The following is a 25,792-nucleotide window of genomic DNA, read 5'->3' on the forward strand; positions in this document are numbered from 1 at the left end:
GTCTCTTTTACCAAAAATTTGAAAATTAGACAGATGTGGTTTTGCATGCCTGGAGTCCCAGCTGCTTGGAAGGCTGCGGTGAGACTTGAGTCCAGAAGGTCAAGGTTGCCCTGTAATCCCAGCACTTTGGGAGGCTGAGATGAGAGGATCACTTGAGCCCAGGAGTTCGATACCAGCCTTCTCTCTACAAAAGAAAGAGAATTCTTACACCATGAAGAAGTAGGGTTTATGTCATAAACGTGAAGTATATTCATAATAGAAAATCCAAAAAGGCTGAAAGCAATCATACCAAAGCATTGACAATGTTTATGTGAAAATGATGGGTTTATGAGTGGTTTTAACTTTTTTCTTTGTGTTTATATGTATTAATAATTTCCAAATTTTCTACAATTAATATGAATTGCTTGTGTTTTTAGAACAACAAAAGTAGTATGGAGGTCATTTGATTATTCTTGCCTTGATATATACTTTAAAACCTAGTGGTTGAATTACCTTAGGTTTAACTTACCTCCTACTTTTAACCATTCATTGCAATTTTTAACTTATTTTTCTGTATAATTATACTGTCTCTGAATCAAGTTCTATGTAGCATTTTGCTAGAACTGTAATTGTTATTATGTTAAATATGTAAAATGTAGACTATAATCCTGATCAATATATTCAACCAGGAAGTGACTACATCTTAACTTTGTCAGATTATTCTTTTATGTCTCTCCTGCGGATTTTATTGTTTATGTTTTTATAAATTCTTATAAATCTCGTTTATTATTCCTGAATTATTTAATGATTTCTATTGTTTTTATTAAAAGTAGATGTCTTTTAATATCATCCCTATCATCATGTGATTGACTTTTAATTTGATCAGGAATGATTTTTTAGACTTATCAGATAATATGTGATCTTGCTAATTTTATGGTTTAAATGTAACAAGGATTTAATCTTTTTTCTTAGTTGCTAAACATTTTTTCACCCCAAATTTACTGAAACTATATATTATATTTTTCTTAGAGTAATGGTAGTAACAGGGGTGAAGATGTCTTTTGTGATCCTGAAGATGAATGGGAACCCGATATTACAGATGCACCAGTTTCTTCACTTTCTAGAAGGAGGTAAAGACATTTTTGTTACTGGTTTTCTTGCTCTTTGTGTGTGCATGCGTGTGTGTGTGTGTGTGTGTGTAAATTGTATATCATATGTATTATTTCCTTATTTTAAAAGAACCATTGTCATGATAGATGTCTGGACAGGAAACCCAGAACTATAAGAGGAATAATATGTTATTGGTCAAATTACAGCACTTAGGGCATTAAATTGTTTATTAGTCAGTTAGAAGAGAAACCAGATTTTCAGTGTTTCATCATGTAAGTCTTAAGAGCAACTTAGAGCAGCATAAATTAAATTTTCCGTAAAAATGAACAGTATTTATTACTTTTAAATTATTTTCTCTGGCCGGGTATAGTGGCTCACGCCTGTAATCCCAGCACTTTGGGAGGCCAAGGTGGGTGGATCACGAGGTCAGGAGATTGAGACCATCCTGGCTAACACAGTGAAACCCCGTCTCTACCAAAAATACAAAAAATTAGCCCAGCGTGGTGGCAGGCACCTGTACTCCCAGCTACTCGGGAGGCTTAGGCAGGAGAATGGCATGAACCTGGGAGGCGGAACTTGCAGTGAGCCGAGATCGCTCCACTGCACTCCAGCCACTGCACTCCAGCCTGGGTGACACAGTGAGACTCTCTCTCAAAAAAAAAAAAAAAAAAATTACCCTTTCTCAAGAACTTGACATATTCTATGATATTTTCTTGTAAGTTACAGAATTTTAAATGCAGTAAATCTAGTATGAACTCCACAAAAGAATAAATCACAGTGATAGACAACTTCTATATATGACAAATGTTGCTTATTAACTCAAAACATAAAAGACCTCCATAGTGAATAATAGATGCTTTTCAAGGAAAAACTAGTTCTGCTTAGACCTCAGATGCTTAGATTATAGAGAGGCAAAATGGTATTATGGAAAGGCCTTGGAGCCAATTTAACCTCCTAGTTTGGTTTTTAAGCAAGTATTTCTTTGATGACTACTGTCTGCTATGCCCTGAGGAAGCAAAGGTGAATACAAAATACCCTCTGTCCTGAAAGACCAGGAATTGAGGAAAGTAGAGGCAGGAGCAGTTGACAAAAACCTGAACTGAGGCTAGACAGAAGGATTTTAAATGCAGTGAAGAGGAAAGTTGAGTTTTATACATACTCAGGATGCAGAATCAATAGGATGCAGAGACTGGTTGTGGGGCTGAAGGTGTGAAGGGTGCAAGGATGACTCCTGGTTTTAAATTGGGTGACTGACTAGAGGAAAGTCGTGTTGCCTGAGATGGAGCGTTTAAGAGGAGTTTAATTTTGAACATGAAGAATTTGAGATTCTCAGGGGACATCCAGGTGTATATTTGGGTTTAGAACTTTGGTGGATGGAGCTGGGGATTTTCAAGATGTAAGGGTCAATAGTATTTATCTGTCAGCAGAAGCATCATTGTTATTAAGAGCATTTATTAAATGCTTACTAAGCCTTATCTCACCTAGTACACACCACAAACCTATGAAGTAGATATTGTCATTACCCTCATTTTACAGATGAAGAAACTGAGAATTTAGAGAGGTTAAGTGACTTGTCCAAAGTCACAGAGCTGACATGAGGAAGAGCCATTACTCAAATCCAAGTTTGGGTGACTCCAAACTCCTGATTTTTTTAACTGCTATGCCATATCGCCTCTCCATTGTATATGAAAGAGTAGCATCCTTCTGTTTAAGCTAATTGCTTTTTGTTTTCTTAAACTTCATTGCCTTCAGCTGCAGATCAAAATCCATTTGGGTTTCTAAATCATTTTAGGCCTATAGCCTTGTTTTTGACTTGGCTTATTTTAAACTCATTTATGATTTTCCTCAAAGAGATGAAACTATTTTATAGCAACTTTCCCCCATTATTTCTGCTTTATTGGTCACATGGTAACCTCTAAGCTATGGTAAGAAATTGCTAGTACATAACAAGCATTATCCTGAATGAAATACAAAGCATATCTTTTACACAGAAATGAGCTCCTTGAGTGTAGGGAACATGTCTGTATCCCCCTACAATATAGCATAGCAAAAAGGTCACAAGCTCTGATATCAGCGTCCTGGGTTCTAATCCATGCTCAATGTAGTCGTGTACAAGTGACATTACATCCCTAGGCTTCAATTTTCTCATCTATAAAATGAAGACAGTAATATATACCTACTTTACAAGGGTTTACTATTAAGATTAAGTGAGGTCCTATGTATAGAGCAGCTGCTGCTCCTGCTACTTCTACTATGACCACCATGACTGACAACGTCGGACTGATAATGGCTATGTTGCAGAGTTGTTACGAGGATTAGAGATAGTGCATATAAAGCTCCTATTACGGTTGGTGGGCATTCAATAAATGGCAGCTCTGATTATTATTGGATGCATAATATATATTGAATAAGATTAAATCTTAGAATACAGAGAAGCTATGATTTGTGTCCAGTACCAGTAACAGATGGTAATATCTTCAAGTGATTTGTCTTGAGGACTTGACAGAGTTGGCCTTTGGCACTGAAGTGAGCTAAATATGGTCCTTAGGTGAAATTGGGTAGATAGAGCTTAAGATATTTAAGCCAACCTAGAGTAACCCAAAAATTTAAACCAGACGAATAAATTCATCAGAGAATGATTTATGAATATCTTTGGATTTTAGGATTACTAGTTTTGTATTATTTTTATTATAAACAGATTTAAACTTTGTATATTTAGAATTGTAAATCACAATATGACCATTAATAATGAGCATTAAACTTCTAGCCTACTGCGGCTGGGTGCGGTGGCTCATGCCTGTAATCCCAGCACTTTGGGAGGCCGAGGTGGGCGGATCATGAGGTCAGGAGATTGAGACTATCCTGGCTAACATGGTGAAACCCCATCTCTACTAAAAATACAAAAATTAGCTGGGCGTGGTGTTGGGCGCCTGTAGTCCCAGCTACTCGGGAGGCTGAGGCAGGAGAATGGCGTGAACCCAGGAGGCAGAGCTTGCAGTGAGCCAAGATCACGCCACTGCACTCCAGCCTGGGCGATAGAGCGAGCCTCCGTCTCTAAAAAAAAAAATGCCTCCTGGATGTTGGTAATTTACATCTTATTTTCTGTTGACTTTTTTTTTTTTTTTTTCTTGAGACGGAGTCTCGCTCTGTCGCCCAGGCTGGAGTGCAGTGGCGCGATCTCGGCTCACTGCAAGCTCCGCCTCCCGGGTTCACGCCATTCTCCTGCCTCAGCCTCTCCGAGTAGCTGGGACTACAGGCGCCCGCCACCACGCCCGGCTAATTTTTTTGTATTTTTAGTAGAGACGGGGTTTCACCGTGGTCTCGATCTCCTGACCTCGTGATTCGCCCGCCTCGGCCTCCCAAAGTGCTGGGATTACAAGCGTGAGCCACCGCGCCCGGCCCTGTTGACTTTTAAGTTAATAATTAGGGAATCAGCAGAAATTTAAAATGTTACCAAAATTCAAAACATCTCAACGTTTTCTAAGATTTTGAAATTGGATGTTTTCATTTCACAGAGATTTTTGGGTACTTCTATAATTTAAAAGTATCATAGTTTTAAAAAATGAATTGCTCTTAGTCTGAGACCTTGTATATGAAGTTTCAGCCTTGTAAGAATGTTTATGACAGAATTCCAAACTCTGAGAATGCCTGCAGGTAATGGAAACACTGACAGATTCTTAATTATAGAACTTCTGCTAGGCAATGATATGCCACAGTTGTTCTGCAATAAAATAGACTGGTTTGACTGTCTATAAATTTTGATATATACTGTTGACAGTTAAAAGTAAATTTCCCTCTGAGGTTAAGTAAAAACTCTTTGAAAGGAATATGACAAGCATTTTACTTGGGTTTAAACATTGTTTAACTATGATATTGTTGCAAGAATAACTGTTTTCCTAGTTTAGACTTGCTGTAATAATATACTCTTTTTTTCACCCCTAAGTAGAAAAACTGTAATATTTGAGAATTGATATTTCCTTTCCCTTTTATCAGTCCTATTTCTGTGTTTTTCTTGTAGGAGTTCATGGGGGAAATTTTATATTTGAAACATTTAGGCTACTAGTGATAGAATGCTTTGGTTTAATTTTTCAACAAATAGTATTTTTCTTTGAGTGGCCAACTGTAATGGAGGGTTCTGTTAGGAAAAATACTTCAAAGGATCCACTAAATTTAGATCTAGATCACTGCTCTGTTAGTTTCATTGACATAGGAATTGGAGTTTGGGTTTAGAAAATTTATAGATGAATGGCAATATGGAGGTAGGCTGCTTTCTCCAGTAGCAGAAAGTGTAGCCTCCATTTTCAAGAAGCAAACAGAAAGAAAGAAAGTAACAGCTTAGGCAAGCCAAGCAAACTCAAAGCAGAAATTGGGTTTTTTTTTTTTTTTTTTTTGAGATGGAGTCTTGCTCTGTCGCCCAGGCCGGAGTGCAGTGGCATGATCTCCGCTCACTGTAAGCTCCGCCTCCCGGGTTTACGCCATTCTTCTGCCTCAGCCTCCCGAGTAGCTGGGACTACAGGCACCTGCCATCACTCCCGGCTAGAAATTGGGACATTTTTATAGGCTGAGGAAAAAGAGGTCAGCAAAAAGAGCAACTGGAGATAGAAACATTTCTTCCATTTGTACCACTGCTGCACTTCACAGGTATTATGCTTTGTACACAGTGTAGCAGATACCTACTTAAATGTTTATTTACCTAAATCACTTCCCTGTTTAAAATCTTTCCTTGAAACATTGAGTACACATGGACACAAAGAAGTGAATAATAGACACTAGGGCCTATTTGAGGATGGTGGAGGAAGGTGAGGATTGAAAAACTTTTAATACCATCAGGTATTATCCCTGTTACCTGTGTGACAAAATTCTCTGTAGGCCAAACCCCCACAGCATGAAATTTACCCATGTAACAAACCTGCACATGTACCCCTTGAACCTAAAATCAAAGTTGAAAGAAAATAAATAAATCCCAACTCGGCCACTGAAAAAAATAAGATAAAATCCCTCCCTGGATAATTTGCTCAGGATAAAATCCAAGCTTTATTGACATACAAAGACCACCTCAAGCTGGCCCCTGTGCACCTCCCAGTTTAATCCCTTGCTGCTCTCTCTCTTACATCATAGGCCACAGTCCTTCTGAACCTCGTTTGGTTCTTCGCATGTACACTACTTTCATTTATCAGGTCTTCCTGGTGTTTGTGTCTGAGACACTATTCCCTGCTTCCCAAGCCTGCCCTCTGTTTGGTTAAGTTTTACTTCTCCTTGAGGGTTATTGCTCCAAGGAGGCCCCCCGACTTCTTGGGCCAGGTCAAGTTCTTTTATAGAATCTACCACAACACTCTTATGCCTTTATCACATTTATCACTTTATTGTAATTATTTGCCTAATTTATCTCTTTTGTTCTGGACTTTAAGCCTAGTGAGCCCAGAAACCATGTTTGCCACATTTTACCACAATATCCAGAGCCTGCAAATAGTAGTGCTCAATAAATACTTATTCTATTTAATTAACTATCTGCCTAGAACAGTGCCTGTAAATAGTAAAATTCTTGCTCAATTAACCAAATGACTTTTTCCTTTGATGAAAATTTTTAATGAAAAACACACACATGAATGTCCATTTTCTTTAGAGAACTTATAAATATTCTTAATAATATTATTCCATGTGGTATAGAACTGCTAATCTTATGGTTTGTCTTTTTTCAGGAGTAGGAGTTTGATGAAGAACAGAAGAATTTCTGGTTGTTTACATGACATACAAGTCCATCCAATTAAGAATTTGCATTCTTCACATTCATCAGGTATTTTTTTCTTCACATTTTCTGTATGGCAAGAAAAGCACTGAGTCCTGTTTCTACCATTACATTTTTTTCTTATCCATGTGCAAATCATTTCATTTCCTGGAAGCTTCTGATTCCTCTGTAAAATGAGGAGGTTGGATCAATGACCCCTTCCACTTCAAAAATTCTGTGCTCTGTGATTTATTTCAAAGCCTTTTAGTAGAGTAACTAATTCAAATGTGGAAGATGTGTATGTTCCAAAATGTAGGAGAATATTACTTCCTTACAAGTGAAAAAAAGCAAAGTGCAGCGGATTATGTATTTTATTCTACCATTTGTGTGAGGAGGAGAAAAAAGAATATGTGGACATAGATGCTTGTAAATGATAAGATCTCTCTGCAGAACTACACCAAAACCCCAAAGTGCTGGTTGTACATGGGAGCTTGGGGATGGAGACAGGACAGGAAGGAAGGCACCCTTTTCACTGCATACCCTTTGGTTTCTTCTGAATTTTGTATAATGATCTATGTATCATCTATCCCAAAATTATTTCAATTTTTTTAAAAAAGTTAAGGTATTATTCCTCTGAATAATTATTTTTTACCAATATTTATTATCATGTTATTTTAAAATGTAGGAAGAGAGGATACACTGTAAATTTTATATGTGTAACTACCTGTAATAATTACAATTTAAAAATTACAAAAAAAAAAAAAAAAAAAAATTACTACCTGCTGGGCTGGGCACAGTGGCTCACGTCTGTAATCCTAGCACTTTGGGAGGCCAGGGTGGGCGAATCACCTGAGGTCAGGAGTTGAAGACCAGCCTGAACAACATGGAGAAACCCTATCTCTACTAAAAATACAAAATTAGCCGGGTGTGGTGGCGCATGCCTGTAATCCCAGCTACTCGAGAGGCTGAGGCAGGAGAATCGCTTGAACCTGGGAAGCAGAGGTTGTGGTGAGCTGAGATGGCACCATTGCACTCCAGCCTGGGCAACAAGAGTGAAACTCCATCTCAAGAAAAAAAAAAAAAAATTACTACCTGCTAACAATAGACTACTATGCAGCAATAAAAAAGAAGGAATGACTGATTCACACAATAACCTGGATGAATTCCAGAAACATAATGTTGAGTGAAAGAATCCAGATCCAAAAGAGTATATACTACATGATTCCTTTTATATGAAGTTTAAGGACAGGTAAACTAAACTATGGTGACAAAAGCCAGAGTAGGTTAGAATTGAATAGTGGTTACCTCTGTTGGGAGTTAGTAACCGGGAAGAGGTTGAAACCTGTTGGGATGGGATGGTGGAAATGTTGTATACATTGAGCTAAGTGGGGTTTACAGACGTACGCATATATAAATCAGCTGTACACTTAAGATATATGCACTTTACAGTACACATATTATACTTAGTAAACAAAAATTTTAAAATAATTATGTAACAATCTATTTGATGAAGGTTCTAATGGAAGGAGTAGCCATAAAAAGTATTATATCTCATCTTTAAGTTTTAGAAATTAGGGTTTCTTTTAGGAAGATAATTATGATCCTACTACTTATTTAATCTGAGGTAGATTAAAATATGCTGTGGGTTTTTATTTACCAGCAAAATAAAAAGATATATATCTGTGGTAGCAACTTATTTATTCAGTATTATCTGAGTAAGATATAATTTTAAGGGAAGTCAGAGATAGAAAAGGTCTTTGCTTATTTGTGGTTTTCAAAGACAGAAATGGAAACCCACATGTGAACTTAGTAGGACCCCGTCTGGGCAGCTGTGAGTGGTGGAAGGGGGACCAGGCCTGGGGGTGAGGGGCTGTACCCCAGTGTCTAGCACTTTCTAGCTTTGGGAAGTTGAGCAAGTATCTTAACTTCTAAAATTCAGGGCCATATATTTTCCTGTATTTTTGCAGGTCTTCCTAAAATGTTTTTGTTGGATTTTAGAATGCATTAATCCAATTATCTTCTTAAATAGAGAATATGTAGTTAACTCTTCTCGATGACCCTACTATAGTCATTATCATCATAATCATATGGAGTCATCGTTACCCTACTGTAGCTTTGGGTTTTGTAACTTTTCTTTTTTCTCTTTACAAACCAAACTCTTACCTTTGTTCTAGTTTTCTAATATTCCCCACCCTATGCCTTTATTCTACCTCCTTTTAGTTTGCTGCTTTTAAGCATCTATGAAGTAGACCAGAAAACTTAATCTTGTCTATTAAATAAGAATAATTATACTCAATATATTAGGACTCCAGGATAAAGTTATTTCCAGAGGCTCTGAATGAGTCAAGCTTCCCATTTATTTCTGGTTTAGACAGTGCTTAGAAAATCCATCTCTCAGAGATGTGCTGTATTAACTGTAGATAATCAGTTGGTTTTAGCCTATCTTGATTGTAGTATACCTCAAAGAGAAACTATTGTAAAGTAGAAGTACTGAGACATTACCTTTTTTTTTTTTTTTTTTTGAGACAGAGTTTCGCCCTTTTAGTCCAGGCTGGAGTGCAATGGCATGATCTCGGCTCACTGCAACCTCCTTCTCCCAGGTTCAAGCAATTCTCCTGCCTCAGCCTCCCAAGTAGCTGGAATTACAGGCGCCCAGCACCATGCCTGGCTAATTTTTCATATTTAGTAGAGACGGGGTTTCACCGTGTTGGCCAGGCTGGTCTTGAACTCCTGGCCTCAGGTGATCCGCCCAGCTCGGCCTCCCAAAGTGCTGGGATTACAGGCATGAGCCACTGCACCCGGCTGAGACACTACTTTTAATGTAGTTTATCATTGCCTACTTTTCTAGTTTATGAATCCAATTATATTTCTAATTTTATGGAACTGTCATTGTTTTCATCAATTACAGTTCTTTAGGGAAAATTAATCCCACCAGACATAGTGGTACATGCTTGTAGACCTACCTACTGTGGAGGCTGAGGCCAAGGGATTGCTTGAGCCCAGGAGTTTTGAGGCTCACTGTGCTATGATCACGCTTGTGAGTAACCACTGCACTCCAGCCTGGGCAACAGAGCAAGACCCTGTCTGTCTCTCTCTTTTTTTTTTTTTTTTTTTGAGACAGAGTCTTGCTCTGTTGCCCAGGCTGGAGTGCAGTGGTGCCATATCGGCTCACTGTAACCTCCGCCTCCTGGGTTCAAGTGATTCTCCTGCCTCAGCCTCCCGGGTAGCTGGAACTACAGGTGTGTGCCACCACGCCTGGCTAATTTTTTTGTATTTTTAGTAGAGATGGGGTTTCACCATGTTAGCCAGGATGGTCTTGATCTCCTGACTTCGTGATCTGCCTGCCTCAGCCTCCCAAGGTGCTGGGATTACAGGCATGAGCCACCGTGCCTGGCCCAACCCTGTCTCTTAAAAAAAAAAAAAAAAAAAAAAAAAAAAAAAAAAGAAAGAAAAGAAAATTAATTCCTACCAAAAAGTAAAGAAAGAGATTAAACCAATGGTTAAGTGGGATATTTGGATTCTCTATTGTCTCATAGTACAGTCAGGGAGCTACTAAATCTATGGATTGATGCTGTTGAGAGGTTAATTGATCCATGAATGAAATTGTGTTTTCACTTTAGCATATAGAAATTAGGCTGAATTGAAATAAGTATAGCCTACTTTGAATTTATTGATCAGTGATCCTATAATATGCTTGCATTAAAACATTTGTTTGAAAGTATTATGCCTGAACATTTTTGGAAGAGCAATAGTATACGAATAACATTTGCAAGCAGCAGAGGGGTTGTTTCTGCAGAATTAACATTATGGAGCACCCTGGAAATCAACATATGCAAGTATAGCATGGAAGATATACTTCCAAGTACAGCATAGCATACGATGTTATATATACTAATAGTTTTGTTTTTCTAATTCCGCAAGGAACACAAAAATGCTTTGTTGTTGTAATACATTTAAATAATCCAGAAATGCATAAAGTAAAGATCCCTTTTTTTAAAAAAGAAAGTATTATTCCTGAAAACAAGGCTTAAAATGGCTATTTTCTGTTGATGTAGGTTTAATGGACAAATCAAGCACTATTTACTCAAATTCAGCAGAGTCATTTCTTCCTGGAATTTGCAAAGAATTGATTGGTTCTTCATTAGATTTTCTTGGACAGAGTTATCATGAAGAAAGAACTATAGCAGACAGCCTAATTAATAGTTTTCTTAAAATTTATAATGGGCTATTTGCCATTTCCAAGGCTCATGAAGAACAAGATGAAGAAAGTCAAGATAACTGTAAGCAATCTCACTGCTTTTGTTAACTCACATAAATGATTATTTTCTGCACGTTGCACTTTGTTTTGAATAATTATTTGGCACATCTGGCATGCATCTTTTAACTGTGTTAAATCTTTTAATGATGATCATATATGAGTTCTTTTATTTGGATATTATTTCATCCAGTAATTTTTCTTCTTCTTTCAAAGTGTTTTCTTCCAATCGAGCAATCCAGTCACTTACTATTCAGACTGCATGTGCTTTTGAGCAGCTAGTAGTGCTAATGAAACACTGGCTGAGTGATTTACTGCCTTGTACCAACGTAGCAAGACTTGAGGATGAATTGAGACAAGAAGTTAAAAAACTGGGAGGCTACTTACAGTTATTTTTGCAGGTAAATTGATTTGCTTATTATCATTTGAAGGATTCATTTAATAATTATTTATTGGCTTTCTACTGTCTATATCTTCCCTAAAATTAGCTCTGTATGATTTTCAAAAGTACATTCTATTTTGAAGTCCTGAGACTGTGGTTGTCTGTGATTGATTTATTGAACAAAGACTTACATGGCTCTCTATGTATGAGTAGTTCTAAGTGATTTACAAATATTAACTCATTTAATCCTTATAACAACCCCAGCAGTGGGCACTGTTATCACTGTCTTGTAGATGAGGAAATGGAGGCACAGGGAAAATAAATATACCATCCAATGTTACCTAACTAGTAAATGACTGAGTTGGGTTTGGACCCAGGCCCAGTTCATGCTCTGCCGTTATACCATGCTGGCCCTCAATAAGGGATACTGGGAAGAGAGACAGAGTCTTGCTCTGGGTATGGGATTGGGTTTCAACTCAGACTGAATTGGCCACAATCCTGCTGACATAGAGACAAGGAAATAATTTTGTTTTCCTGCTTATCTTGTATCAGATAAGATTAGGTGTGGCTGTAAGAAGAAGTAAGATGAAAGCTTATTCTCTCTCACATAAAATCTCGATGTAGTCACAGTGGCTGTGATCCACAGAGTCCTCAGGATCCAGGCTCCTCCTAGTGGTCCTCTCCACCATGCCCCAAGTGTAGCCCCTGATTTCATGACCCACCATGGAGGAGCCCCATCTGAGCTCAGTGCAGCAGGATGGAAGGAGTGGTGAGAAGGATAGGGCAAAGTTTGCCTTTTTTTTTGAGTCTCACTCTTGTCACCCAGGTTGGAGTGCAGTGGCGTGATCTTGGTTCACTGCAACCTCTGCTCCTGGGTTCAAGTGATTCTCCTGCAGCCTCTCGAGTAGCTAGGATTACAGGCACCCATCACCATGCTCGGCTAATTTTTGTTTTTTTAGTAGAGATGGGGTTTCACCATGTTGGCCAGGCTAGTCTCGAACTCCTGACCTTAGGTGATCCGCACCCCCCCCCCCCCGCCCCCCCAGCTTCCCAAAGTGCTGGGATTACAGGCGTGAGCCACCATGCCTGGCTGAAGTTTGCCTTCTTTTAAGGGAGGTTTCTGGAAATCACTGTATGCCACATCTATTTATATATCTGGCTAGAATTTTATCATTTGACTACATCTAGCTGTGCAAGTATCATGAGGAAACGTATTTTTTAAAAAAATTCTGGACACCTATGTGCCAAGTCAAAAATCAAGGGATCTGTGGAAGAAGTGGAAAATTGATATTGGAGAATACTTAGTCATCTACCATATTAACAAATTCCTTCATAAAAATTCCTTGATATACAAAAGGAGCAGATAAGAGTATTAATGGCTGAGTATGGTGGCTCAAGCCTGTAATCCTAGGACTTTGGGAGGCTGAGGCAGGAGGATCAGTTAAGCCTGGGAGTTTGAGACCAGCCTGGGCAACATAGCAAATAATAACAAATATCCAACTTGTTAGATACTTTGTCTCTAAAAAAAATAAAAAAAATCAGCCAGCTGTGGTGGCACGTACCTGTGGTCCCAGCTACTTGGGAGGCTGAGGTGGGAGGATTGCTTGAGCCAGGGAGTTCGAAGCTACAGTGAGCCGTTGATTGCACCACTGCACTCCAGCCTGGATGACAGAGTGAGACCATGTCTCAGTAATAATAACAAAAAATAAACAATTTAATAAAAGAAAATACTAAGAGGGTTAGATTTCACTTTTAAAAAAGGATAATTAGACCGTGTAATAAAATGTTCTAGAATACTTGAACAAATTTTATGTTATAGTGCCCACCAAAAGACTTTCCACATTCTGTTATTGTAGTAGAATTTTTGTTGTGTCAAATACTTCCTGAATGGGCTATTTACTAGCTGGGATTTGGAAATCTTTAACTGATCTAACTAGTAAACTTGAAATCAGATGATTGTTTTTAATGTCTGTTGTTCTCCCTCAGGAGGATTTTCTAGGTCTCCCCAAGACTTGGTTAGGCACGTGTCTTATTTGCTTCTCTAATAACCCTAAACTTCACCCGTTATGACTTCTAATATAACATACTATTTATAAGCCTGTACATCTCAATGGAGAGTTAGCTCTAAGAAGGTAGAGGACAGTGGGTGTCTTTTTTCACAAGGCCCCATTATGTGATAGATGTTCGGTTGGATACTTGTTATTGAATTAATTATAAATTCATATGGGATGAAGGATGACTTTGGATATAGGTAATGAGGAAATAGGATGACTAAGACAAGGGGTGGGGGATGGTGGACTGCAAACAGGTGTGGATGAAGTAGTAGATGAAGGACAATTTCTGACAGCATGGAACCATGAAAATGAAAGGTAGGATTGGCCAGAGAGCAAAGCTAGAGAGCCAGAAGCGAAGGGTCTGACGTAAGTTTGAGCCTAGAAAAGGAAGCTTGTTGAAGGATGGTCAGTTGCTTAGTTGCTTAGATGCTTAGTTGGCTCTCAGATTTTAGAGGCAGTACTAGAATAGTGGGAGAACACACACAAAACAAAAACTTACTACTGGCACTTGAAAAACTGATGTTTGAACCCATGCTAAATTAGTTGTGCATCCGTGGGCAAACTGCTTAAATTTTTGAGTCTCCTGTTTCTCACAGGAAAATAAAGCTAGAAATGCCTACCGGGCAGGATTGCTGTGAGGATCAGATGAATTTTTTTTTTTTTTTTTTTTTTTTTTTTTTTTTTTTTTTTTTTTTTTTTTTTTTTTTTGAGACGGAGTCTCGCTCTGTCGCCCTGGCTGGAGTGCAGTGGCGCAATCTCGGCTCACTGCAAGCTCCGCCTCCCGGGTTCACGCCATTCTCCTGCCTCAGCCTCTCCGAGTAGCTGGGACTACAGGCCCCCGCCACTACGCCCGGCTAATTTTTTTGTATTTTTAGTAGAGACGGGGTTTTCACCGTGGTCTCGATCTCCTGACCTCGTGATCCGCCCGCCTCGGCCTCCCAAAGTGCTGGGATTACAAGCGTGAGCCACCGCGCCCGGCCATCAGATGAATTAATGTTATAAGAATGTCTCTCTTAGAGTAACTGGTGTGTAGTTTCTTTCCTTTTCATTTTCTGAGAAGAACATTTTGAACTGAACTTGTGGGTTTCAACTCATAGCCCTGTGGGAAATCTTATACAAGGAATCAAGGATGGAGAGACCAGGTGACTTGGAGGGGAAGTTAGATTAAGCTCCGGAGAGACTTGTGTTAAGCTAGCAAACCTGAATTTAGTGACTACACTTTCTACTAAGTATGGTTTGAGAATCCTTTTCTTGTAGCAATACAATTAGCATATTCCCCAAGGCAGGCCAGGAGAAATATTTTGAAGAGACACTACAGGGGGCAGGTAACAGAAAGAAGAAAAGCTGAAGAGAAGCTTCCTCATTCCTTTTTTATATGTGTACTCTGAATGCATGTGGGAAGTCTTTTGTTTGAAGATGTTTGGGTGTTTTTTCACCCCTTTTGCTTCCCCTTCCTCTCCCTCTTGATTTCTTTTCCTCCGAGAAAATCATATCTTTATTAACTGTTAGATGGTTATCAGAACAGGAAAAGTTCAGATGCAAAAGAGCCACCCTTCTTTTTCTTTCTTTTGGTTTTTACTTATTAATTCTGTCTTATATGTAGTTAATTTTGTACTTACCTTATGTCTCCTATTAGTGTGTAAGGTCTTTGAGGGTGGAGACTATATCTTACTCATTTTATCACCTTTAGCAGCCACAGATGTTTTCTGGTTCTGACTGAGACATTTATGAAGTGAGATCACTATATCAATAAATGCAGAATTTATTTTCTCCAGATGATTTTTCTTTTCTTTTCTTTTGAAAATCAGTGAGACAGAGTCTTGCTCCGTCACCCAGGCTGGAGTGCAGTGGTGTGATCTCAGCTCACTGCAATCTCTGCCTCCCAGGTTCAAATGATTCTCCTGCCTCAGCTTCCTGAGTAGCTGGGACTACAGGCGCCTGCCACCACACCTGGCTAATTTTTGTATTTTTAGTAGAGATGGGGTTTCACCATATTGACCAGGCTGACCTCGAACTCCTAACCTTGTGATCAGCCTGCCTCGGCGTCCCAAAGTGCTAGGATTACAGGCGTGAGCCACCGTGCCCGGGACATTTTTCTTTTCTTTTCTTTTCTTTTTTTTTTTTTTAAGATGGAGTCTTACTCTGTCACCCTGGCTGGAGTACAGTAGCACGATCTCAGCTCACTGCAACCTCTGCCTCCTGGGTTCAAGCAATTCTCGTGCCTCAGCCTACTGAGTAGCTAGGATATAGGCGTGTGCCACTATGCCTAATTTTTGTATTTTTAAGAGACAGGGTTTTACCATGTTGGCCAGGCTGGTCTTGAACTCCTGACCTCAGGCGATCCACCCGCCTCGGCCTCCCAAACTGCTGGAATTACAGGCCCGGCCCTTATCTTTTCTTTACCACCTGTTATAATCTCAAGTATCTGATACACTTGTCCATTTTTATCTTACAGGGATGCTGTTCGGATATTTCATCAATGATAAAAGAGGCTCAAAAGAATGCAATCCAAGTTGTACAACAAGCTGTAAAGTATGTGGGGCAGTTAGCAGTTCTGAAAGGGAGCAAGCTACATTTTCTAGAAAACGGTAACAATAAAGCTGCCAGTGTTCAGGTAATTTAGCAATGTTAGTTTAGACAGACTTCATCTGAGGGAACATTAGACTTTTGATAATAGTACAGTACTAAACATGGCAAGTTCTTTTTAAGTTTTCAAAATAGCTTGTACTTTTAGTAGTTTTGCAATAAGATTTAAAACTGTTGCCGGGCGCGGTGGCTCAAGCCTGTAATCCCAGCACTTTGGGAGGCCGAGGCGGGCGGATCACGAGGTCAGGAGATCGAGACCATCCTGGCTAACACGGTGAAACCCTGTCTCTACTAAAAATACAAAAAATTAGCCGGGCGTGTTGGCGGGCGCCTGTAGTCCCAGCTCCTCGGGAGGCTGAGGCAGGAGAATGGCCTGAACCCGGGAGGCGGAGCTTGCAGTGAGCCGAGATCGCGCCACTGCACTCCAGCCTGGGTGACACAGCAAGACTCCGTCTCAAAAAAAAAAAAAAAAAAAAAAAAAAACAAAACTGTTTGGGCCGGGTGTGGTGGCTCATGCCTGTAATCCCAGCACTTTGGGAGGCCAAGGCAGGTGGATCACTTGAGGTCAAGGGTTCAAGATCAGCCTGGCCAATAGGCGAAACCCCCGTCTCTACTGAAAATACAAAAGTTAGCCAGTCATGGTGGCCCATGCCTGTAATCTCAGCTACTCAGGAGGCTGAGGCAGGAGAATCACTTGAACCCAGGAGGCAGAGGTTACAGTGAGCTGAGATTGCACCAGTGCACTCCAGCTTGGGTGACAGAGTAAGACTGCATCTCAAAAAAAACCCAACAAAACCAAACAAACAAAAAAACTGTTGTAAATATATTGGATTATTTTGCAAACCTTATTTTACCTTTTGGATCCTTAATTTGATGCTAGTTATCTACCGTGGAGGGTTTTCTCAGCCAATCAACACATGAAAAACCCTGTAATACCAGATAATTTGTATCTGCTTGCTTTCACTATTTATGCTATTGAAAACATTGTATTATATTAGAATGCTGCTGTGTTCTGGCTGGGGGTGGTGGCTCACGCCTGTAATCCCAACACTTTGGGAGGCCAAGGCTGGTGGATCACCTGAGGTCAGCAGTTCAAGACCAGCTTGGCCAACATGGCGAAACCCCATCTCTAATAAAGATACAAAAATTAGCTGGGTGTGGTGGCAGGTGCCTGTAATCCCAGCTACTCAGGAGGCTGAGATAGGAGAATAACTTAAACCTGGAAGGTGGAGGTTGCAGTGAGCCAAGATTGTGCCATTTCACTCCAGCCTGGGCAACAAGAGCAAAACTCCGTTTCAAGAAAAAAAAAAAAGAATGTTACTGTGTTCTAGCAATATAGAGCCTTGCTTAAAAGATGATAAACATTCTTTGCAATATGTTATATATGGGATACTAAATTACAGATTTGCTAATTTTATTTCTTTACAGACTACAGACTGTTCTTATTCTAGCTTTAGTTGAACTTAATAAACTTGGGATGTATTATAGTCCTAAAGTAAGCAGAAAATATAACTTAATTACTTGATAATTTAAAATATATAAAACCTAAATTTAAATAAATTAAAATATATAAAACCTAAATTTTCTAGTTAATGCTTAAATTCTTTTTCTAGGAGGAATTCATGGATGCTGTTTGTGACGGTGTAGGCTTAGGAATGAAGATTTTATTAGATTCTGGACTGGAAAAAGCAAAAGAACTTCAGCATGAACTCTTCAGGCAGTGTACAAAAAATGAGGTAAGATGAATAAAAGAATATTCTGTACAGTACTAAATAATATATAAAGTTGGTTTTTTCAGTCAACAAATTAGATTTCTGTGAATTCATATGTTTTAATTTGTTTTGAGTTATTTTTCACTGAAGAGGCTGAAATAATGATTTTATGGTGATATTTTCCCAAGTTATTCTTGAGTCACTGCAGCCTCTATTGTTAATATTTTGCTTGGTCCTGTTGCAGCTATTTTCAAGAATTCAGTCTGTAAACTCCTAAGCAGAGAGTGGAGTGTGGTAGTGACACCTAGTGTTCGCTTTCTGGTTGTCATTTTCTTCCTTAGCTTTGTTTAGTCCTCTCCTCTTCTAAGAATGGAAACCATTAGTAACATTTATTGATTCAGTATCTTGAACTAAATATTTTTCTGGGGCATTCACATAAGATATTTTATATCAAGATACAGAACCAATAAGCATTTCAGAGATTTCCTAAAATATGTGTCCTCCTATCCTCCAGCTAACCAACATTACTTAGTACCTTAGGAAAGATCTGGGTTTTAATATTAGAAGACATGTATTTGAAACCTGGTTCTATCACTTTCCACTTATCATTTAGCAAGTCACTTAATGCTCTGACCCTGTCATGTAAGCATACCTACATCACAGGCTGTAAACTATTTATTGATTAATTTCCTCTGACAGTTACTGGACTAGGTGCTTTACATGTAACAGTGGCAAATCTTAGCCATTTCTATAATGGATTTGTACTTTGTCAGTAAGAAAAAGCCCTGTGAATATCATGTTTCATATTCATATCACTATTCAAGGTAGAAATTTATATTTTTCATTTCATTGAATTGGAGTACTTTGCCTAATTACCCAACTATTAAGCCCTGAGCCAGGATTTTATATTCTGCCTGACTCCAAAACTCAACATGCTACATAAATAAGTTTTTAAAACTATTGTTCATGCATTAATTTTCTTTATTGACAATTACTATTAGTGAAGTGAGGATTAGGAAGATACAAATTCAAATTCTTATGAGACTGAATTTCAGAGACTTGTCTGTTTTAGAGTCTTGTAACAACATATTAAAACCATATGGATGGTGGCCCATGCCTGTTAATCCCAGCACTTTGTAAGGCCAAGGCTGGAAGATAGGTTGAGTCCAGAATGCGAATCCAGCCTGGGAATCATAGCGAGACCTTGTCTCTACAAAAAATACAGAAATTAGCCAGACATGGTGGCATGCACCTGTAGTACCAGCTACTCCGGAGGCTGAGGCAGGAGTATCACTTGAGCCCAGGAGTTTGAGACTGCAGTGAGCTGTGATTGCACCACTGCATATCAGCCTGCGCGACAGAGCAAGACCTCGTCTCAAACAAACAAACAAACAAACAAACAAAAACCATCCCTGTCCATTCCATTGCTCTTGCTGGAGTCAGGTGGCTGGGGCAGTGCTACCTGGGGACATTTAGGTTCCTGAGATCTTAGCTACTAGGATGTCTCCTCATTTATGTACATATTGATTGATCTAGAAAAGTAGATCATGTGGAGGACTATTGGCTTCTGTCCCTCTGGGTGGTTGTTTCTGGGAAGGCATGGAGTAAATTAGTTTTTTTGTTGTTGTTTAGAAAAAACTTTGGTATTAATGTACTTCTAGCTCATCTTAGAATCTGAGGTGAAACTCTGTGTAAGCCACAGAGATTCTCCATCCCTTTGCTCATACTACAGGGTTATATAGATTTCTCTCTGCCCAGAAAAACTCCATCTCAGAATAGGGGAAAGACATGGAACAGTAAGCTGCTCTCCTACTTCCTATATAGCCTTGAACAACTTACCTGAGCCTCAGTAGTTCCATTTTTAAATGAGGATGATCATACTTATTTCATAAAATTGTTCTGAGGATCATATGAGATGAAGAAACAACGTATATGAAAATGCTAAAAATGTAGTGCCTGGCAAATCTTAAGTCATTCATCTTATTTGCATGTGTTCTCTTTTTTCTCAACGTATGTCTGCCTCTCTCACCTTGTGTTTTTTTGTTTTAAAAAATAAAAACACGGCAGGGCGCGGTGGCTCATGCTTGTCATCCCAGCACTTTGGGAGGCCAAGGTGGGCGGATCAGGAGATCAAGAGATCAGACCATCCTGGCCAACTTGGTGAAACCCCATCTCTAGTAAAAATACAAAAATTAGCTGGGCATGGTGGTGCACACCTGCAGTCCCAGCTACTCAGCCTGGAGAATCACTTGAACCTGGGAGGTGGATGTTGCAGTGAGCCAAGATCGTGCCACTGCACTCCAGCCTGGCAACAGAGCAAGACTCCGTCTCAAAAATAAATAAATAAATAAATAAATAAAAATAAAAATAAAAACACATTGTTACTAAGTTTAGGAGCTCATATTGTCACTAAATCAAGCTTGCGCTCCAATAGGCATGAGGCTGATTTCAGTTCCATAGCGCAACTTCGAAGAAAGGGACATATTGGGCTGTCAAAGGCTCATTCAGACCACCACTGACATCTCAAATTTGGTTTTGCTCAGCAACAGCACCATTTATCACTAAAACACTTCACCATATTTGCAAAGTGATACCACTTTTGCAGTCTATCACTATTGCAAAGAATTTCTGCTGGCAATAAGTGCAGAAGGGTATAGAATAAATTAATGAAAAGTATAGATGAAATAATATATGAGAATGTGCTTAGTAAGCTGTCGAAGTAGGTGCAGGTGTTAGCCTTGGTATTGTTTTGAGGAGATAAGCAGCAAAAGGGCCAGGCCCATCCTGTATACAATTGACCCTATCTGCATACCCTCCTTTCTCTCATTTTCTTTCTATAGTATGACAAACCTGTACTTTGTTATTCATGGTAGGGTTTTAGTTTATCTATTCTTGTAAGTTAAAACTCCTTTAAGAACCTATGGAAGAATAACAAAATATCCAAAGAAATAGAAAATAAGCTGAAACACAAAAGGCATGGAGCTACAATTTTAAAGCTGGAGCCAGGAAGGAAAAATAATTCGGATATTCTTTTGGATTTTTTTTTTTTTAAAACCACATAGAGCAAATCTGAATTAGGGCTAGGGAAGCTCTCTGTGAGTAAAGCCAATTAAACACTGAAAAAGAATCCTCTGGCAGAAATTGAGCAGGAAAGCACCTTAGGGGGCAGCATTGGATAGAATAAAAGCAAAGGCTTAGAATTTAGATGTGGGCTCCCACCCTAGTTCTCAGTCTTAGGAGTTAGGAACCAAGGTCTGTTTCTTGCCTATAAAATGAGGTATACCATGGACAGCATAGGACTATAATGGGGAATCAAATAACAAAACGTTTGTAAAGTTCTTTTTTTTTTTTTTTTTTTTTTTTGAGACGGAGTCTTGCTCTTTCGCCCAGGCTGGAGTGCAGTGGCGCAATCTCGGCTCACTGCAAGCTCCGCGTCCCGGGTTCACGCCATTCTCCTGCCTCAGCCTCTCCGAGTAGCTGGGACTACAGGCGCCCGCCACCACGCCCGGCTAATTTTCTGTATTTTTTAGTAGAGACGGGGTTTCACCGTGGTCTCGATCTCCTGACCTTGTGATCCGCCCGCCTCGGCCTCCCAAAGTGCTGGGATCACAAGCGTGAGCCACCGCGCCCGGCCAAAGTTCTTAGAGTATAGTATTTGCTTGATATGTTACTTACCCCCTTCCAAGGGAAATTTAGAAATTTCGTATCTATAAATATTTAAGTATAACACAAAATCCGTTATTAGAAAAGATATTAGAGGGTATCCATATTTAACATAGCAATCAATGTGCAATTTATTTTGAAAGAAATTATTAGTGAATACAGGTGAATTAGACTGATTATTTTCCCATGTCACAGGTAAATAGAAAATACAGACTAAGTACATGATCAATGTGTTTAAAAGGAGAGTAATTGCTATAGCTTGAAATTTTTTTTTTTTTTGAGACGGAGTCTCGCTCTGTCACCCAGGCTGGAGTGCGGTGGCGCGATCTCGGCTCACTGCAAGCTCCGCCTCCCAGGTTCACGCCATTCTCCTGCCTCAGCCTCTCCGAGTAGCTGGGACTACAGGCGCCCGCCACCACGCCCGGCTAATTTTTTGTATTTTTAGTAGAGACGGGGTTTCACCGTGGTCTCGATCTCCTGACCTCGTGATCCGCCCGCCTCGGCCTCCCAAAGTGCTGGGATTACAAGCGTGAGCCACCGCGCCTGGCCAGCTTGAAATTTTTTATGTAAATAAAATAAATGAGAGAGATTATAAAGTTGAGCTCTTAAAAGTGAAATAAACTTATTTGGAAAGAAGTCAATGTGCAATTTATTTTTGAGGAAATTTCACATGTATGATTTAAGTACTCTCAAGCTATTTAATTGCAATCCCAGAAATAGGACTCCAATCTTTGGGCTTCTAGATTAGAATTTTTTAAAAGTCTGGTCCCGTGCAATTCTATGATTTTTGTACTTCTGAATAATAAAGTATAATCAAATATTTTAACATTCTCTATAGGTTACCAAAGAAATGAAAACTAATGCCATGGGATTGATTAGATCTCTTGAAAACATCTTTGCTGAATCGAAAATTGTAAGAGAAGCTTTAAATTGATTTTAATTTTGCTTATTTTTTATCATTTTGCTTGGTTCAAATGTAGATATTTTTATTTCAGTGTTTATCCTTAGCCAGAGACAACTCTTCTGTGTATGTTTAATTGTAGCATGTAAGATAGCTCTTTGTCTTTTTTATGTGTGTCATAACTTACTAGTTCTAGTAATGGATAAAGGATTGTATAGAAATTTATTAATATGTCTGTTTCTTATTGCTACTGGTTTAATAACTGTCAGCTTTTGCTTGGATGGTCATTATAGGCTAAAAAATTGTGTTTAATAATCATTGTTCTGAAAGATTTTAAAATACAGGTGAATTAGATAGATTATTCCCATGTCACAAGTAAAGAGAAAAATTAAGTATATGATCAATGTGTTAAAAAGGAGAGTAATTGCTATGGCTTGAAAATTTTTATTTAAATAAATGAGAACTATTATAAAGTTGAGCTCTTAAAAATGAAATAAATGTATCTTTTAAAGTATTGAATAATAAATGGCACTGTTACTTTATTCCATTCTCATGTAATAGGATGACAGACTTTGAAAATTAATTGAAAATTCTGATTTCTTTTGAAAACAGTAATTACTGTTGTGTTTTGGTCTTGCTTATAGAAATAGAGTTACGCACTGGTGAGGAAATTAAACTCTCTTTCTTAAAGAGAAGATTCTGGCAATTAAAATCATATTGACTGAACCTTACTGCCATTAAGCCTGTTAATGTATTATTTTAAATATTAACTTTATTTATACAGAAAAGTTTCAGAAGGCAAGTACAAGAAGAAAACTTTGAACACCAAGATTTCAAGAAGATGGTTAATCATGCTCCAGAATTCTTAAAGTTAAAACATTGCTTAGAGAAAGCTATTGAAATTATTATTTCTGCACTGAAAGGTATATTCTCCAAATGGAGTTTATAATCAGAATTTTATATTTTAAGGAACCGTAGACATCTTTTTTTTTTTTTTTTTTTTGAAACGGAGTCTCACTCTGTCACTCAGGCTGGAGTGCAGTGGCTTGGTCTCAGCTCACTGCAACCTCTGCCTCCTAGGTTCAAGCTATTCTCCTGCCTCAGCCTCCCGAGTAGCTGGGATTACAGGCGTGCACCACCATGCCTGGATAATTTTTGTATTTTTAGTAGAGATGGGGTTTCACCATGTTGGCCAGGCTGGTCTCGAACTCCTGACCTCAAACAATTCACCCACCTTGGCCTCCCAAAGTTCTGAGATTACAGGCATGAGCCACAGTCCCTGGCTGACATCTTTCCCTTTTATTTCTAACCTTTTCATTATTTTAGTCATTAACTGAAGCCTACCCAATGCTACTTCACTGATATTAGTTACCCATATAGGAACTTGTATTTATAATTAAATTCTCACTTAATATGTGTATCAGTACTTCTACCGAAATAATTAGATCCTGAAAAACCAAGTGCTTATCTAGCAAATAAACACTTTAGTTGACTAATCTTAAGTAGTTTGGAATTGTTTTGATAGGGTCACTTTGACTTGAAAGATATCTAGAGTCTATAAAAGTCATAAATACCTGATGAAAACTGAAAAGGCTAATTAACTTTTCCCTCTCTCTCTTGCATATAGGATACAGTAGTGATGAAAATCTTCTCCAGACTTGTGTTGAAAGTATTCGCAACTTGGCCAGTGATTTTTACAGTGACTTCAGTGTGCCTTCTACTTCTGTTGACAGCTATGAGAGTAAAGTAACTCACGTTGTACACCAGGAACTAGAATCTCTAGCTAAGTCTCTCCTCTTTTGTTTTGAATCTGAAGAAAGCCCTGATTTGTTGAAACCCTGGGAAACTTATAATCAAAATACCAAAGAAGAACACCAACAATCTAAATCAAGCGGGATTGACGGCAGTAAGAATAAAGGGGTACCAAAGCGTGTCTATGAGCTCCATGGCTCATCCCCAGCAGTGAGCTCAGAGGAATGCACACCCAGTAGGATTCAGTGGGTGTGAATACTGATGTGTAGGCACTTTTGTGACCACCCACGAAAGAAAAAGAACACTAGCTAGGCAATTTTCTTTATGCAGGAGAGTTTAAGAGAAATCAGTACAGATATTTCAAAAAAGTCCATGTCTTTTTATCTTTAAAATATCTTTTTACCAAGGCCGGACGCAGTGGCTCACACCTGTAATCCCAGTACTTTTAGGAGGTGAGGTGGACAGATCACGAGGTCAGGAGTTCGAGACTGGCCTGGCCAACATGGCGAAACCCCGTCTCTACTAAAAATAGAAAAATTTGCCAGGCGTGGTGGCGCATGCCTGTAATCCCAGCTACTAGGGGGGCTGAGGCAGGAGGATTGCTTGAACCTGAGAGGCAGAGGTTGTAGTGAGTTGAGATCGTGCCACTTCACTCCAGTCTGAGCAACAGAATGAGACTCAGTTAAAATAAATAAATAAATAAATAAAATATCTTTTTATCTTTAAAGTGTTTAACATTGGTATACTATCTGTAGTTGGTTCATTAGTCTGTTTATAGTTATTTTCTCATGAGTGGAAACCTGAACAATCAGTTACCTTTGTGCCTATGCCTTCTCTCTCCTCAGACAGCTGGGATGATGTTTATGGTGAAATGGCCTATACAAGTTTAACTAAGACAACTTAACTTGCATTGTTAATCAAAAACTCTTTTCTCAAAGGGTTAACTGGTGGCCAGTTTGAATAGTATGTTCAAGGGTGTAGCTTCCTGTTTCTTTCCAAATTATAAGTAGCTACCTAAATATAGTATAATTATATATTAATAATATGGCTTGCTGGCATAATAGTTTACCCTGTTATCTGTGTTCTATAATGGGGGCTGTATGAATATTATTTAAAACTAATTAAATGTTGTCAGAATTATACTAAACTGTTGGGTGAGGTTAGGAGATCAGAGGCTGGACCTTCTCTTGATAATGCTTGTTTTGTTAAAGGTATAATGAGATAATTTGTATATGATTTGATGAAGATTAAAAATCTTTATATTCCACAGCTTTAAAAAAAACCTTTATTTATGATCAAGTAATAAAGATAATATTCTACTTGTGGGATCTTACATTAAGGAAATAGTTTGACATTTTTGATCTCAAGAGTATGTATAATTTGAAGAGATACTTAGTAACTATGCTTGGGTGATATTGAGCAGTTCCTAAAGAATAATTCATTTAGGCCGGGCACGGTGGCTCACGCTTGTAATCCCAGCACTTTGGGAGGCCGAGGCGGGCGGATCACGAGGTCAGGAGATCAAGACCATGGTGAAACCCCGTCTCTACTAAAAATACAAAAAAAATTAGCCGGGCGTGGTGGCGGGTGCCTGTAGTCCCAGCTACTCGGAGAGGCTGAGGCAGGAGAATGGCGTGAACCCGGGAGGCGGAGCTTGCAGTGAGCCGAGATCA

The 25,792-nt window shown here is 38.8% G+C and overlaps 1 protein-coding gene across 11 annotated transcripts in view; it reads left to right on the top strand.

Moving 5' to 3' along the window:
- Window positions 1-25,452, top strand: part of KIF14 (kinesin family member 14) — a 70,046-nt gene extending 44,594 nt beyond the window's left edge. For all 11 annotated transcript variants that reach the window (XM_055234839.2, XM_063613696.1, XM_063613699.1 and 8 more), the window contains 9 exons: window positions 1,009-1,109; window positions 6,789-6,883; window positions 10,870-11,094; window positions 11,286-11,470; window positions 15,961-16,119; window positions 17,705-17,827; window positions 22,305-22,379; window positions 23,152-23,290; window positions 23,995-25,452. In XM_055234839.2, coding sequence (XP_055090814.1) covers window positions 1,009-1,109; window positions 6,789-6,883; window positions 10,870-11,094; window positions 11,286-11,470; window positions 15,961-16,119; window positions 17,705-17,827; window positions 22,305-22,379; window positions 23,152-23,290; window positions 23,995-24,374 — 1,482 coding nt within the window. In that variant the 3' untranslated portion in view covers window positions 24,375-25,452. The remainder of the gene's footprint in view (window positions 1-1,008; window positions 1,110-6,788; window positions 6,884-10,869; window positions 11,095-11,285; window positions 11,471-15,960; window positions 16,120-17,704; window positions 17,828-22,304; window positions 22,380-23,151; window positions 23,291-23,994) is intronic.
- Window positions 25,453-25,792: the final 340 nt, after the last annotated feature.

The sequence above is a fragment of the Symphalangus syndactylus genome, chromosome 19 (genome assembly GCF_028878055.3).
Source record: "Symphalangus syndactylus isolate Jambi chromosome 19, NHGRI_mSymSyn1-v2.1_pri, whole genome shotgun sequence".
Taxonomy (NCBI): Eukaryota; Metazoa; Chordata; class Mammalia; order Primates; family Hylobatidae; genus Symphalangus; species Symphalangus syndactylus.